This window comes from Mixophyes fleayi, chromosome 3 (genome assembly GCF_038048845.1).
Source record: "Mixophyes fleayi isolate aMixFle1 chromosome 3, aMixFle1.hap1, whole genome shotgun sequence".
In the NCBI taxonomy this organism is placed as follows: domain Eukaryota; kingdom Metazoa; phylum Chordata; class Amphibia; order Anura; family Limnodynastidae; genus Mixophyes; species Mixophyes fleayi.
Genome location: NC_134404.1, coordinates 290,894,461 through 290,909,587, shown reverse-complemented (window position 1 = coordinate 290,909,587; position 15,127 = coordinate 290,894,461). Strand labels below are relative to the sequence as shown.

Here is a 15,127-nt window from a genome sequence, read left to right as displayed (position 1 = left end):
GCTTACATTTTGGGATAAATATTTGAGTAGCACTATTTACATTAAACATACTTGCCTACTTTCCTGGAATGTCTGAGAGACTCCCACATTTTTGTGTGGTCCTCCTGGACTCCTTGGAGAGAAGGCCACCATCCAGCATTCTTTACTAGTGGGTGGGTGTGTGGTCATGATGAAGTGATTCAGTGCAAGTGGCATCATCATGACTTTGTCTTGTGGTACGAAGGCGCTATTGCACAAAGGAGCTATGATGCCGCAAATCATGTTACCATGTCTATTGCACTCGCCACTTGCATCTCGCAAGGGAGGTAAAAAAATCTCTGGCACCAAAGTAACTTGGGACTTTTTTCTTAATGTAGCCTTTTGCAAATAAGCAATATTTATTCCACTACGTTACCAAAAAGAAGCCCTATCTCTCACAAAAAAAACAGTGTTAAATTGATTTAGATGTGCTAAGAGATAAATAAAAAGTTATTTCCTGTGGAACATCACTAAAATGTGAAAATCGGTCTGGTCACTGAATGGAAGAGAACAGTCCTATCATAAAGTGGTTCGTATAGTAGCATCATAAATAAAGTCCCCATTAAAATTCTTGGCCACTGGTATTGTAATCACATTACCTTTTGTTTACCGAGCAAAAAGAGCTGTAAATATATATTCAAACCAATATGTAATTTTGTATTGTAATGTCATTTTAATATCAAAATACTTTTCTCTACCAGATAACTGATTTATTTTTTCCCTCTTTGTTAATTACAGACAAACAAAGCAGTGGCCAAAGGTGACTTTCATCAAGCAAGTTCCAGTTCCCGACGAGCACTCTTCTTAGCAGTACTGTCCATCACCATAGGAACAGGAATATATGTTGGAGTGGCTGTAGCACTTATAGCCTACCTTTCCAAAAACAACCATTTATGAACTACAAAAAAGCACATGACTGAAAAACACATGACTTACAGAGAGAGAGAGGCAGGCACAAGACTGAACTGTGCAAGTGGTTAACACCATAGAGATGCAGAGAGAGCCAATATCAGACTGCCATAGAACGTTGCTGTATGGATTGAGATCTCTTCAAGTCATTTATGGATGTACACACTTTTTCCTCATCAGTTACTTTATTTCTATTTCATGTGTCTTGCAGTTGTGCTAAGCAGTCAGACAAGTCAAAACTGCCGGGAAAGTTTGTTTTACTAGCAGACGTGACGATTAAAGTGTTCTCACCTCTTGTAACTGTTTGCTAGTGGGAACTCACAGCAGATTAATACGGCTCGTGCATTCCATTGTAAACCAGCATTTCTGTCTTGTAAATCTTAAATTCCAGCAATATATAAATCGAAGGACACATGATTCATTCTCATGGGCTGATGAAATCAATTAATGTCTGCCCCAGGCTCCTTAGTAATAAATTCCGTAAATCAGCATGAGATTCCCTGACCTTTTTAACTTAAAATAAGCTGTCTTAGATCCTCTGACACTGCTCTTGTTGACTGGATTGAAGTACAACAGTATTAAGCATGTTTGGAAACAAGCATTGTTTAGTGTTACATTATATTTATAGTACATTTTTAAAAGAAATATAGGCAGGGAACTGCACTCTTTTATCAGTGATCCAACATATGCATCAATTGTGATGAACCTTATAGCCATGTTAAATCATTACAGTTTTGCTTTCCCATTCAGGTCATGTGGTTACAGGGTTGGGCATATGCTGGTGTTTGCTAACTTTGTTACCTTTTTCCTCTTTTTTTGTAAATGTCAATGGAAAAACATGCTTTTTACAGGCCTTCCCCAATAATATGAATTGAAATTGCTTTCGGGATATAAGCAGCCATTTTAGATATGACAAATCCTGTCAGAGAACCACAAGACTGCATTAATAGTGTCTCTCTCAAAAAAAAAAGAAAGAAAATAAGATACATATAGGATTTCACTGGATTTTGACAAGGAGTGTTATAGTTTTACCGTTTACATGTACTCTTCTTATACATGCAAAAAATTTGGCATACAGTACATATAGTAAGCATTATATACTGCATACTTTCTGCTCTGGAAAAGTATACAAATTACACTGCCCATCAGAAAGGAGTCAAAGCAAGGGCTTGTGGGTGATAGAAATGTGTAACATTATCTCTTTATGCATCAATCAGTATGTCTGGTCTAAAGGGGGATCATGGGCACCTCTAGTCTCCCCTGTGCCCGCCTGTGCTATCATGAGGAAACATAGTCATAGTGATGTTGATGATTCCATTTGGCAACATGACACCTGAATGGGCGTGTTAACCTCAGTACCTGAGAAGGTGAATCTTACCCACAGGCAGGTTATAGTGGTGATTCTGAGATCTGTAGGCCTGACTTATCTGTATATGTCCCTATTTGCATTGAAATGGTACCGATAATCGTTTTAATGATTACCACTGCTTTTAATGAAGAGGAAAATAATAAGTAAATATGTTCAGTGCAATCAGCCTAGAAAATTGTTTACATCTGAAAATGTTACATCTGTATCTGAATTGTTTAAACAAGTTACAAATGTACATGAAATGTCATTGTTAATCTCATTTTGTTTGTTTGTTTTTCATAAATAAAATCATGTGCCAAAATCATGCTATTTGAGGCAGGTAAAAGACAAAATGGGCTCAAAATGAGGCACTGTTGCTTTATATTTTCGAGTGCCATACTTGCTAATATTTCAACCCTCCCCTCCAAACGATCTCAGAGGGGAGGGTGGGTGGCAAGTGGGAAGGAGTGGGGGGGGCGTTGACGTATTCGCCATGTTGAGTCTAATGTCCTGTAAGTTCATATATTAAGTTGGTATGGTGGGACAGAGCTAAAGTTTAGTTACAGTAACAGAAGATATAGATCTGAATCTATCTATAATAATGAGGTACAATGCCAAGAGAGCATAGCAATTAACCAAATTTAGTATTTCATTAGTATGACTAAACGAAACTGATAAAAGATGATACCTTATTTTGCGATTGGCTACAGGACAACATTGATCTGGCACAGTGTTATTAAATATGCCCCATAGTGTGATATGATCATGCTTTAAATCTCAGTGATCTCATTTTATATATTTTACACTGTGCACTATAACCACAAAATCCTTTATAAGTGCCAATTGCAAATGGATAACTGCTTCTACATCCTAATCATTCATTTTGGGAAGCCATAATATAAGCATATTCAATTAGCATCAGGATATTTTCTTCTTTCCTCTTAAACTGTAAAGGGGGTTCACTAAGTGCAAAGTTGCCAATCAGATGAATCTCCAGTGGCAATGCCTGTCCACCAAATCGAGGATTTGTAATTAGCTACAATGTCTTTAATTGCAGGTATACAGCAGCTTTTCACAATTACCAAGCTGCAGCTTACTGAAGAGTGGTGAGGTAATGATGCATGGTCATATGCATGTAATTGCATATCAAAATTTTAGAAAACAAATCACTTTGTGGACAATCTTGTTAGTCCATCATCCATTCCGTTTAAATGTAAAATATAATTGTCTAATTACAGTTTAATCATTCATCAAAAGGTCACTGTCATCAAATTGTGTATAATTTAAATATATGTTTAAGTATTTTTCTTTTAGAAGGACATAGTTGTAAAAAAAACCTGCACATTTGATATTGTCACTTTGTAACTGATAATGTTGTCTTTAGCCTAGGTGGTCAAGCTCCATGAGCAAATAAAATGAGAGATATCATAAAGTGACGTCTATGGACTTACACACAAAGTGAGTCCAAATCAATAAAACATGAGATTAACTTGATTTTTTAAAAACATTTTTAACATGTATATTATGATCATGGCCTATATATAAAATTATAAAGCATTCAAAAAAAATAATCATTGTAACCTTTTAGTTATCTTCTTGCATTTGTCTATTTAACTACTCCTCAAAGAAATACTTTTCTTTTAAAAAAAAGCGAAATTCCCCACTTTCCCTTTTAGTATAAAATAATTAAACTTCACATTTATGAAACATTTTTTGATTTTTGGTGTACTAAAGGCAGTACCAACATAAGGTAAGCTTGTAGATATTAATTACAATATATTTATGATTTCAGTGTTTGGATTCATTTAGGTTCACTGTGAATGTAAATGTCCCGGAAATCTGTATAACAATCTCAAAGATATAATATTTAAATAAATATATATATATATATATATATATATATATATATATATGTAATTTAATAATAATTAATATATATGTAAATATATATATATAAATATTTATATATATTCCAACTATTTCAAGCAGGTTTTATTTATTGTATGTATAATTTGCTAATTTTACACACATCACTTCCTGAGTGTTCCCATTTAAAAAAATGTTGATCAATAGCTTATGTAATTTAGAGGGAAAAAAAATATCAAAGATTATTTCAGACATGAGTATGTTTCTTTAATTTTTATGCTTTTACCAGTTAACATTTATACAATTCCTGCATCCCATCATAATCATTTTCAATATATGTAACACTGTGAATGTTTACATAGTACTTTGCACAAACAATAGCCATAGCCATATTATTTTGCTTTTTTTGTAGCAAATGCTATGAATTCCACTGTTATGTTGGATTTAAATTGACCCTGTATTAAATTTCAGAACCAAAACTGATGAATGAATAAATGTATATATCAAATCGCAAACATTTATGTGTTTTCAAATATGTTTAACTATTGACTTAAAAAAAAACTAAAAAAAACTTTAACTAAAAATAACAAAGCGCATTAACACATTCATAAACGTATTTTGTGAATATCTCTTATAATTTAGCAGAATTTAGGGTACTTGAAATTCTGTATACACTATATACAGAAACATTAGTTCCTGTATATAGTGTTACTATATGTCTAATGTCTTTACTCCTAAGAATCAGATCAAATGTAAAGGTCAGCAGTTTGAGACTCGCTATGTAGGGATGTGGGGTGCGCTATCAGTGTGCGCCTGGTACTCTATTGCCGTTATATTGATGATATTTTTATTATTTGGGACTTGAACACAGCAATTAATTTTGTTTATAACTTCAACACAAACATTTTCAATCTCACTTTCATGCACAGTGATAACAAGATCTCCACCAACTTTCTGGATGTAATCTTTGAGATATAAGATAAAAGGGTTGTAATTTCTAATTATCAAAAAACATTTTAACAGTAACACCTATCTACATTTTAACATTAGTCATTAGCTTATGTGCTTAAAAAGAAACTGTTCACTCAAAGTGACTTTTGATCTACAAAAAAAGGATATGTTTAGTCATTTTTCAAATAGAGGCTGTCCATCAGATCTTCTAAACAAAGCCTATGACAAGGTTAGGAGTCTAGAAAGCAATAATTTTCTTACAGATAAGTGGAAAGAGAAAAGAAAAAACACACATTTGAAAGTTTAATAATTCATCCTAAACTATAAAAAAAACTATTTAAACTTTTTTCATCCCATCCTAAAACATAAGATAACATCCTTAGACCTTACCTTCTGGCTGATTCAGTGGTTACTTTTGTAAATGGACAAAGTGTTAAGTATTGTCTTGGCTCCCAGCTATTTAAAATCCAAAGAAACTGCTTCTAAGTGTCACTCACCGGACCGTGAGTGCCTCTTCACTGGTGCGTGGCTCTCCAGTATTCCTGCCAGCACCTATCCTGAACCGTGGCCACCCACCATCCTGATGGTCTGCACATGAGCAGTTCCTAAGAACTCTTCTGACGTTTGCTTTTAGTTAATTGGTTGATCAGGCAACGCTCCCTATTTAAAGCACCTGTGTTCATTACCTCGTTGCCTGATCTTGGAGTCTCATTCCCTGTGAATCTCTGAAGGTGTTCCTGTGTACTTCTCCGTGTCTTCAGCTTCCTGCTGATTCCTGCTCAACTCATTGCCAGTTTCCAGACCGCTTTAAGTCTCCTGTGTTCTACTATGTCTTCAGCTTCCTACTGATTCCTGCTCAACTCATTGCCGGTTTCCAGACCGCTTCAAGTCTCCTGTGTTCTACTATGTCTTCAGTTCCCTGCTGATTCCTGCCGGTTTCCAGACCGCTACAAGTCTCCCGTGTTCTACTATGTCTTCAGTTCCCTGCTGATTCCTGCTCTAATCATCTGCGGCTTCCAGTCCGCTATTACCTCCAGTGTTCTACTCGTGTTTGCTATCTCCAGTGATTCCTGAATTGCTCATCGTTGTTCTACCCGTGTCAAGTTCTCTGCCTGTGTGCTGACCCGGACCCTGATTACCGCTACCACTCACCTGTGGTTTCTTTACTCGTGCTGGCGTGCAGCCGCTCAGCTGTTCCTGTATTTTCTCGTGGACAGCCTGCTCAACTGAACCGTGGTATGTTTACTTTCTATTGACTGTATTCGTTTACTGCATATCCGCTTGGACTGTTCTCTACTTACCCACGGAATCCTCTATCTCCCTGAGACTGTGTTATTACTCCGCATATCTGCTGGGAAGTTTACCTCTTTGTTCAGTCGTGAAATACATATGCTAATTGACCTTCTGCTATTAGCCTGGATTCCAGTAGTGAATTCGTCTCTGTCAAGCAGCGCCTGCCACACCAACATAGACTTGTGCATATTGTTTGGGATCAAGTACCTTGTGCTCTCAGTGTCTACATTCTATGTTTCTACTCATCAACACTTGTACACCACCTCACCTATTAAGCAGTGGTACAACTTGCTATACGCAGACCACTGACTTCCCCGCTACCTACCTGCACCTGGACAAGTCTTCTCACCATAAGCAGTGGTACAACTTGCTATACGCAGACCACTGACTTCCCCATTACCTACCTGCACCTGGACAAGTCTTCTCACCATAAGCAGTGGTACAACTTGCTATACGCAGACCACTGACTCCCCCGCTACCTACCTGCACCTGGACAAGTCCTCTCACCATAAGCAGTGGTACAACTTGCTATACGCAGACCACTGACTTCCCCGCTACCTACCTGCACCTGGACAAGTCTCTTCACCATAAGCAGTGGTACAACTTGCTGTACGCAGACCACTGACTTCCCTGTTACCTTCCTGCACTTCTTCACGTCCATCAAGATCCTCGTGTTCATATCTACCTAATCATTAACTAGATTGCTGCTAGTCATTGACTTTCCTATTTGCATCCTCTCACCATCTGCTGAGTTATATGTTCCGCTAGTCACCCTGCTACCAGAGGACCACTGTGTAACCCACACTACTCTGGTAAGATCATCATCTGGTGATATCCTGGGCAAAGACTCCTAGTGCCCGTGACACTAAGGCTGAGGTCAGTAATAAAAATTGTCATCCACCAAAACTGCGGGGATTTTTAAATGTGGAAAAATATAATGCCTTACTTGCAAGCATGCCATCAATAGGGCCTCTTTCATATACACATAATGCAACACCGAAATTACTGTTTTGCTGAACACAGCGCAATATCAAAAATAAGATTAAGACTCATAGCATATGAAGACATTATGAAACATATCAAAATAATGACCCCATGGACCTCAGAATAGTTGTGATTGGACTTTACACAGTAACAAATGAGAGAAATGTCTCTGCCAGATAAAATATGTCTCGGCAGACAAGAAGCCTTTTGGATTTTTAATCTTTCATCTTTTCATTCTGATAGTCTAAATGAGGCAGTAGACTTCAACAAGATTATATAAAGGTTATATAAGGTTCAGGGGTTAGAAGATCATATAGCCCTATTAATGTATGTAGACATTTTCTTAATATTGCCTATTATGGACTTAATTCTGGTTTGCACTGTATGTAGGAACTAACTTTTAGAGGTACTTGTGAGTATCTAAATATTCTTTTATCTACATAATATTACACAGTATTCAAGACTAGTCAACAGTAGAGAGACTTTGATAATATCATCTTATCGTTCACTTTATTTCATGTATCATGAGACCATTGATTGTGGGATTCTAGTGTGAATCGGTATAGCTAAGGCAATATGTTTTAAGAAGAGGTTTAGCATTATTTCTTTCAATTTGCTCATTATGCCACTCACCTATTTCTACAGTTGTTGTTTTCATTTGCTGTCTGAGTCACTTGACTGCCATCACAAGCACTGATTCGCAGTCTGTTTAGGAATGGAAGTAGATGATCAGAATTCTAACAATCTGACCCGGGAAGCTTAATTGTTTTAAATCTTTGTTTGTATTTATGTTTTGAAAGATTTAGATAGCTTTAATTATAAAGATTCAGTTTCCAGGAGGAGCCTAATTGTTGTATATTTTATAATACACTGTATATATACATATATGTTTCTTCTAATGAATATATTGATAGCTTCTTATTAAAAGAGTTTTTATTTATGTTTGAGCAAATGAGTACAGAAAGACTTTTTATTTTATGGTAGTTCGAGGTTCATCAGGTGACTGCAATATTTCATTTACGGATCCCTGTTTCTTAAGAATATTGTTACTGCAAGTTGTAGTTTTCATATTATATGTTTTTTTATGGTTAAATATGCATTAGCAAATTACCATAGCGATTGTCTTCTCTCCGGCTGCTATAATGTTTTCTGCATAGGTGAATATTGTATGTAAATAGTAATCTATACTAGATATACTTGAGATGTTAGACTAGAAGATTAAGTTTTCTACAATGTAACATGTCAGGATATAAATTGGACATTGGATTTGCATGAATTTATTATCCCATATATATATACCCTCTTGAAGTATATCATGTTGATAATCACTACCTTAAATAATACATAGAAAATAAAAAGACACATGTTCCACCTTTTCAGTCTCTGAAAAAAATAAACATATAAACTAATAAAAAAAAGTTATTTCCATTTACACCGATTCATCAAAATGTGAAATTTGGTCCGGTCGTGAGGGTGAAAACCCCTCCAGTCATTAAGTGTTTAACCTGTTAGCATTTATGGCTAATAAAAAAACTGGCTGTTGTTTTGGTCCATCTCATCTCATTAATATGAAAAGTCATCTGTAGAAGTCAGTGGAAGAGGGGAGATCCTAACCTGAACACATGACTTGATTAGCTAGTTTTATTTGCCATCACTTCACAAGGTCCACAAGCAATTTGATTTAAGCTGTGTTAGCTCATATTATTTCTCAGAGGCACTAGAAGCTTGTAAGATGTCATTACACATTTGTTTGTGCCAGAGGAAGAGGAGAAGGTAGGTAAGTAAAATACCATGTTTATTAGTAGTTAGATGCTGATACTGTATAATAGTAAATGATATGAGCTATGGAAGATACCTGCAGTTACATTACCTACATGGAGCTAAGGGGCAATCCAGCAACAGTTGTGTTAAGAGCTGCCCTATCATTGTTTACTCTATACTGTACCTGCATTTTTGTTGCTATTTCAAGGAGATAGACGTAATATTGACTCCTCTGAATGTGACAGCATAGTTGCCAACAAGTTAAAATACCTTCCAATGACACTTTGCTGCTGAGCAGGTGCACCTCAGCACATTATAAGTGATATTGTCTAAATGCTCTTGATGCACTACAATCATGTTTACTGATGTAGTGGAATAAAGTATTTTTTTATTTGCATCTTAATTACTTATCCTTATAAAAGTCCACTAAAAATGGAACCAATGCTCTTTATTTTAGTTGCTACTAACGTTTCACCACCTCTTTTAGTGACAACCTGAGGGTCTGATATGTTTCCTGACTCATGATCATAAGACAGAGGTTCTGAATTGCTGCTCACAGCACTCAAATTAAATGATGTGCATTACTATAGCTTATATAGGGTTTCTGTATTAGACTGAAGATTTGTGTGATCGCATCACAAATATACTAGGGAAAGTAGAGAAATACAATTAGATCCAATTTACATTGAATCTATAAGCGATGGGAATAAGGGACCTGGAGTGTCCTGTGATTGCTCAATGTCTTCCTGGTATAAAAAAATAAAAATTAAAACTGTTAAAAAATGTAACAGAAAACACTACCCTGCAATCTGCATCAAGCCTTCTATAAGCCTTTTATAAAAGAACATGTGTTGGGTATCCCTATACTCAGGAAATGTAGCTAATTGAAGTTTAGGGTAAATTTTGTAGGACTCGTGTACCACCAGCACATTTTTGCATACGTTTCATGTGTAATAGAAATAAATGTATTCCAGCTCAAAAGAGAGCCTCAGTAGCCCACAAAGAAAGTAATATATATAATATTCAGTAAACTAGAGTAAAATATAAAAAAAGTTATTGTTAAAAAAACAAAACAAAATGAGAATACATAGTGACAATTACTATCGGAACATATGATAAGAGCAAAATCTTGGGAGGCTGTTCAGTCTGGACAATATCATATCAAGCATAATGTAATCTGGTGGCAATTGTACATGTTGTCCTTTCTGCAAAAGGACTTGCTGCCAGAAACTCCACCTCATCACTGCACCTTTTAGATGTCACGAAAGTTACACTTTTTTTTTAAAGTTGTTGAAGTTTAATAATTGGATGAAAGTGGTAATCAGCAATTTCTGTACATTTCTGTACATTAATATCAATTGTGTTACGATTAATACGCAATCAACAATTATCTTTAGCAAATAACAGCATGAAAATAAGTTTAATCTATTTATTTTAGGTAATGTAAAATATAATGGGGTGAAGAAGGTAATTAATGTTTCTAACATGTTGACATGTTTCATTCTGTTTGCAAGTGCATAAAACTTTTCCGGAAGTATTTATGAAGCGTTCGCACATTAAGAACGCTAGGCATAAATACTATTACTTTTCATACACCAAATAGCAACTCTAGAGATGCCATGAACAACGGACAGGATTAAGGCTACACAAGACATGACACTTCCGCAACCAGCAACAGAATCGTACTTTCTGTGGGCATTGAAAAAAACAGGATACAAGGTTTTTCTGTATTGGCTTTACCATTGCAGGAGTTAGTTTCATCCTCTAAACCTCAGCTTGTCTCACATACTGGGGAGTCAGCGCAAGCATTCCTCAACCTTAAAGAGAGTCTGACTAAAGCACCTGCTTTGGTAATACCTGATTTGAAAAACCTTTGAATTATATTGTACTGAAAGCTACTGGCTGTGCTGCAGGAGCCTTGACACAAAAACAGGGCGACGCTAACTGACATACTACAGTGCACATTTGGGTACTGTGGTGAGATCTCTCCCTACATGTTTAAGAAGTGTAGCAGCAACTGCTCTTCTGGTAAGTAAGAGCAAGGGACATGATTCAATTGTCTATACACCACATGCGGTGTCTGCCCTCCTAAATTCTACCCAATCTAGGAATGTCTCCTTAGCAAGATTTATGAAATAGGAGTTAGCACTAATGGCACATGCAAACATCACAATTAAGAGGTGCAATACACTAAATCCAGCTACATACATATCATATGTGACTCAAGATGCATAAAGGGCGGAAGAAGAGGAGACTCTAGCTGAAGGTGAATTTGGCAGACATACAGATATGCATGATTGTATGGAATATTTGAATCAAAGACTTGACATACATGACATCCCTTTAGAAAATGTAAATTTTAAACGGATGGGAGGTGTCATAGACAGATACAGGAGAATTATGTACCGGTTATGCTATCAATTGCGTTACGATTAATACACAATCAACAATTATCTTTAGCAAATCACAGAGATGCTAAAGATGATGAAGCTGTTATAGAAGCTGAATCTCTTGGCCCACCTCACTCAGCAGAAGTAGCTGGACTTGTGGCATTGAGAAGGGCATGTGAGTTGGCAGAGGGTAAATCAGTTAATATCAGTTAATATATGCACTGCCTTAGATATGCCTTTGGGGTAGTGAATGACTTTGGGGCTCTCTGGCATCTTAGGAATTTTATGACAGTGGCAGGTACACCAGTAGTGTACTCACAACACATAAAAGGACTTCTAAAGAGCTATACTGTTTCCTGATATGCCAGATACTAACTATCATGATGTTGAACCTGGACAATATGTTATGATCTGCAATTGCTTACGCTCAGGTTTTTTAACATACAGGTGGAAAAGCTTGTAGCATGTGCTGATGACCAGCACCACATCCTTGAAAGTAGCAGAAAGAGAAACTTGGATCCATTCCAGTCACTGCAGAAGTCAACAATCCAGAGAAGGTTCAAGACAATGCCGAGGCTGTCACTATAACCCCATCACTCGTGAATCTGTTCCATCAGAGTTAAAATCACAGTAATAACATCTCAGCCAAGGATTCTGCAGGATCTACTATCTCATCATAGAGTGGCAGTTTTTTCTGTTTTTCTTTTTCTAGTGCTTTTCTCAACCTTATTTTTTCAGCACAATCTATTTTTGCAACAGTGATCAGGTGATGGAGATTGGTTCGGCTGATGGTACTGATGTTGTGAAGATGAAGGAGAATATCTTAGCATATTCAGTTCAAACTAACACTTTACTCAATTCAGGTTTAAAGAAAAGATATGCTAACCTTGGAGCTTGGAGACAGTGTGAGGGGCTATTGTCTGAAGAGTATTGTATTTGTAAGTACTGTGTCCTCATAATTGAAGAGAAGTGCATTCAGCGATGTCAGTCTGATAGTAATTTGAACCTGGGTGGACATCCATTTGTTGGTTATCATTCATTGGATTCAGAAGGTCTTAAACCAAACTGAATGCTGGGTGTGTTTTCACATGTCTCAGGGACAAAATAATGTAGGCCTAATACCTTTTCCTTTAAATATCTCTGAGGTTCTCAAATTACAGTGGGGAGAGACCAATAGAAAGTAGGTATAATATTACAAAATCCCCTAGTATAATACTTCTCCAATACTCAGTAGGCAGGTCTCTGCTGTGTCTGAATTTTACACATGCAAAGAAACTTGCGTATTGGGAAGCTGAACGGGGCGATCAGACAATAGCCCACTCCACAAGTATTGATGAAAGACCTATTGATATCGTTAAAGTACAGTTAACAAAAAAGGCTGAGCAATATCATAAAAATGAGGCTATGTTAATAGTCATAAGAAAGGGTTCTTTGGGAAAGTTCCTCTAGGTTACTGTTAAGCTGAGACTTGCTTTAAACAGATGAAAATGCTAGGCATGAGTAACTTTACTAAAACATTATATATCACTATAGCTGACTGTTTTGTGTCTTATATCCTTTCAGATGATGTATATTACATTTTTCAATGAAGGGTTTAAAAATGGTTAGCTCTGGTTAACTCTGAGCTTCAAAGGATTATGTTTTCTAGGAAGAGTAGTTTCTGAAATAATGACTGTTTCCCATGATAAAATGAATGACGTTCACAGATCAATCCCACTATCTTATGTACACACACAGTATGAAGACAAAGTCAAAAGACGTATGATGCCAGGGAATCACCAAATCCACAGGATTTAAGCTCTTGGTTGCATTGGACCTCACCAAGAATGCTTGGGGAACCCTAAATTATAAATATATACAAGACCGGACTAAAAAAAAATGAATAACATTATCTAGATGTATGATGATATATTCAGGTAAACAGGTAAGGAACTGGAAGCATAAAAGAAAGAATTAGTACAGCATAGAATGGTACTAAATTATCTCACTGCAATTACTGGTGGTCATTGTGGGACATTAGCCACCCAGTTCGGTATTGAGTCCTGTACTTACATAATGAGCACAAGAACTGGTTACTGGTATAGCTAAGCTCCTTATCCCTGTAGTTGGTGTCTTTATAGTAATTGGCTTATGTTTCAGAAGTGTTTCTGATGTTTTGAAGTGTGGTAAACAATCGACTGAGTTGGCTCCAGAAAAAGGAAATTTTATATTACAATTCTACAATGGAATCATGAAAGAGTGAGCGCTTTGGATACACTCTCAAAGGGTGGACTGTTGCTGTTTAGTAAGTGGATGAAAGTGGTAATCATCAATTTCTGTACACTAATATTGGTTGCGATGCGAATAGTATGCAATCAAACAATTATCTTTAGCAAATAACAGCATGAAAATAATTTTAATCTATTTATTTTAGGTAATATTAAATATAATGTAGTGATGAAGGTAATTAATGTTTCCAAAATGTTTCCAAAATGTTAATTACATCGAGTTTGGTCTCATTCTGTTCGCAATTGCATAAGAATGTTTATTGTATTATTTATGAAGCGTTTGCACATTGCAAACACTAGGCATAACTACTATTACTGTTTATACACCAAATAGCAATTCCAGAGATGCCATAAAAGAACCAGTTTATACAGGACCAGGGGCGGGAGCCTGAGGAACGACACCTGACCACACATGGAATGATGACCCCCACCTCAAGGAACAATGACCAAAGAAATCAGCAAGTGGGCCTTTAGTTCTTGGGAGAACATGACCCATCGATTTATGGATGTGGACCTTAATACTGTAACTGTGTATCTTTGTGATGTTGCAGCTTTTTATGATTGTACAGTATATAAAATTGTTCATCTCTGGCTTTGGAAACCAGAGCATTGAGATAGAAGCTTGTTGTCGGTGCAGGTCGCGCAATTGTATGCATGCAATACTTTGCAATACAATGCAATGTCTGTAAATGAGCCCTTCTTTCTTTCAAACATCTACAGCATATGCAGACTGGAGGGAGCTGCTGTAAATTATATGTTTTCCTGTGGTTTACTACGTTGCGTGCTGGGTAGATTTTAATGAGCTACTTTGGACATTTTAAATTCTTCATCTCATCTTGTGAAATATATTTTCTTCAGAGAGCCCTGTGGACTATAAATTCCTCATCTTACTCAGTGGATTCATCCTTCCTATTCCTGTGGATTTAATACAGTAATTTATTGGATATATATATGTTGTACTACAAATTATTGACATAATTGAGTCTGGCACTGTTTCATGTACTGCTTTCTCCATCTATGGACTATGCGACCATCTGCAGAGACTCTGCAGAAAGATTCCTAAATCCTGTGTGACAAGCATGTTGTTGATATAATATTCAGTTGAAAAAAAATTGTGTTCTTCATCAATCTACCTGTCTGCTCAGCAAAATTAATTCCCAGTGTTCTTTGGTATCTATGTTCAGTGTTTAGGTTAGGTGACAGAACGACTTGTTAGTGATAATGTATTTATAGTTATATAATTTATTTATTATAATTTTTAGCTCAATCATTTATATCCTTTATTGTTTTATGTCTACTAACATATTTTCACAAACTGTTGTGTTTACCGGATGCCATTT

At 36.3% G+C, this 15,127-nt stretch overlaps 1 protein-coding gene across 2 annotated transcripts in view; it reads left to right on the top strand.

Annotated features, from left to right (window-relative positions):
- SYNDIG1 (synapse differentiation inducing 1) overlaps positions 1–4,741 on the top strand; it is a 283,421-nt gene extending 278,680 nt beyond the window's left edge. For both annotated transcript variants that reach the window (XM_075203789.1, XM_075203790.1), the window contains exon 4: positions 757–4,741. In XM_075203789.1, the coding sequence (XP_075059890.1) occupies positions 757–915 (159 nt within the window). In that variant the 3' untranslated portion in view covers positions 916–4,741. The remainder of the gene's footprint in view (positions 1–756) is intronic.
- Positions 4,742–15,127: the final 10,386 nt, after the last annotated feature.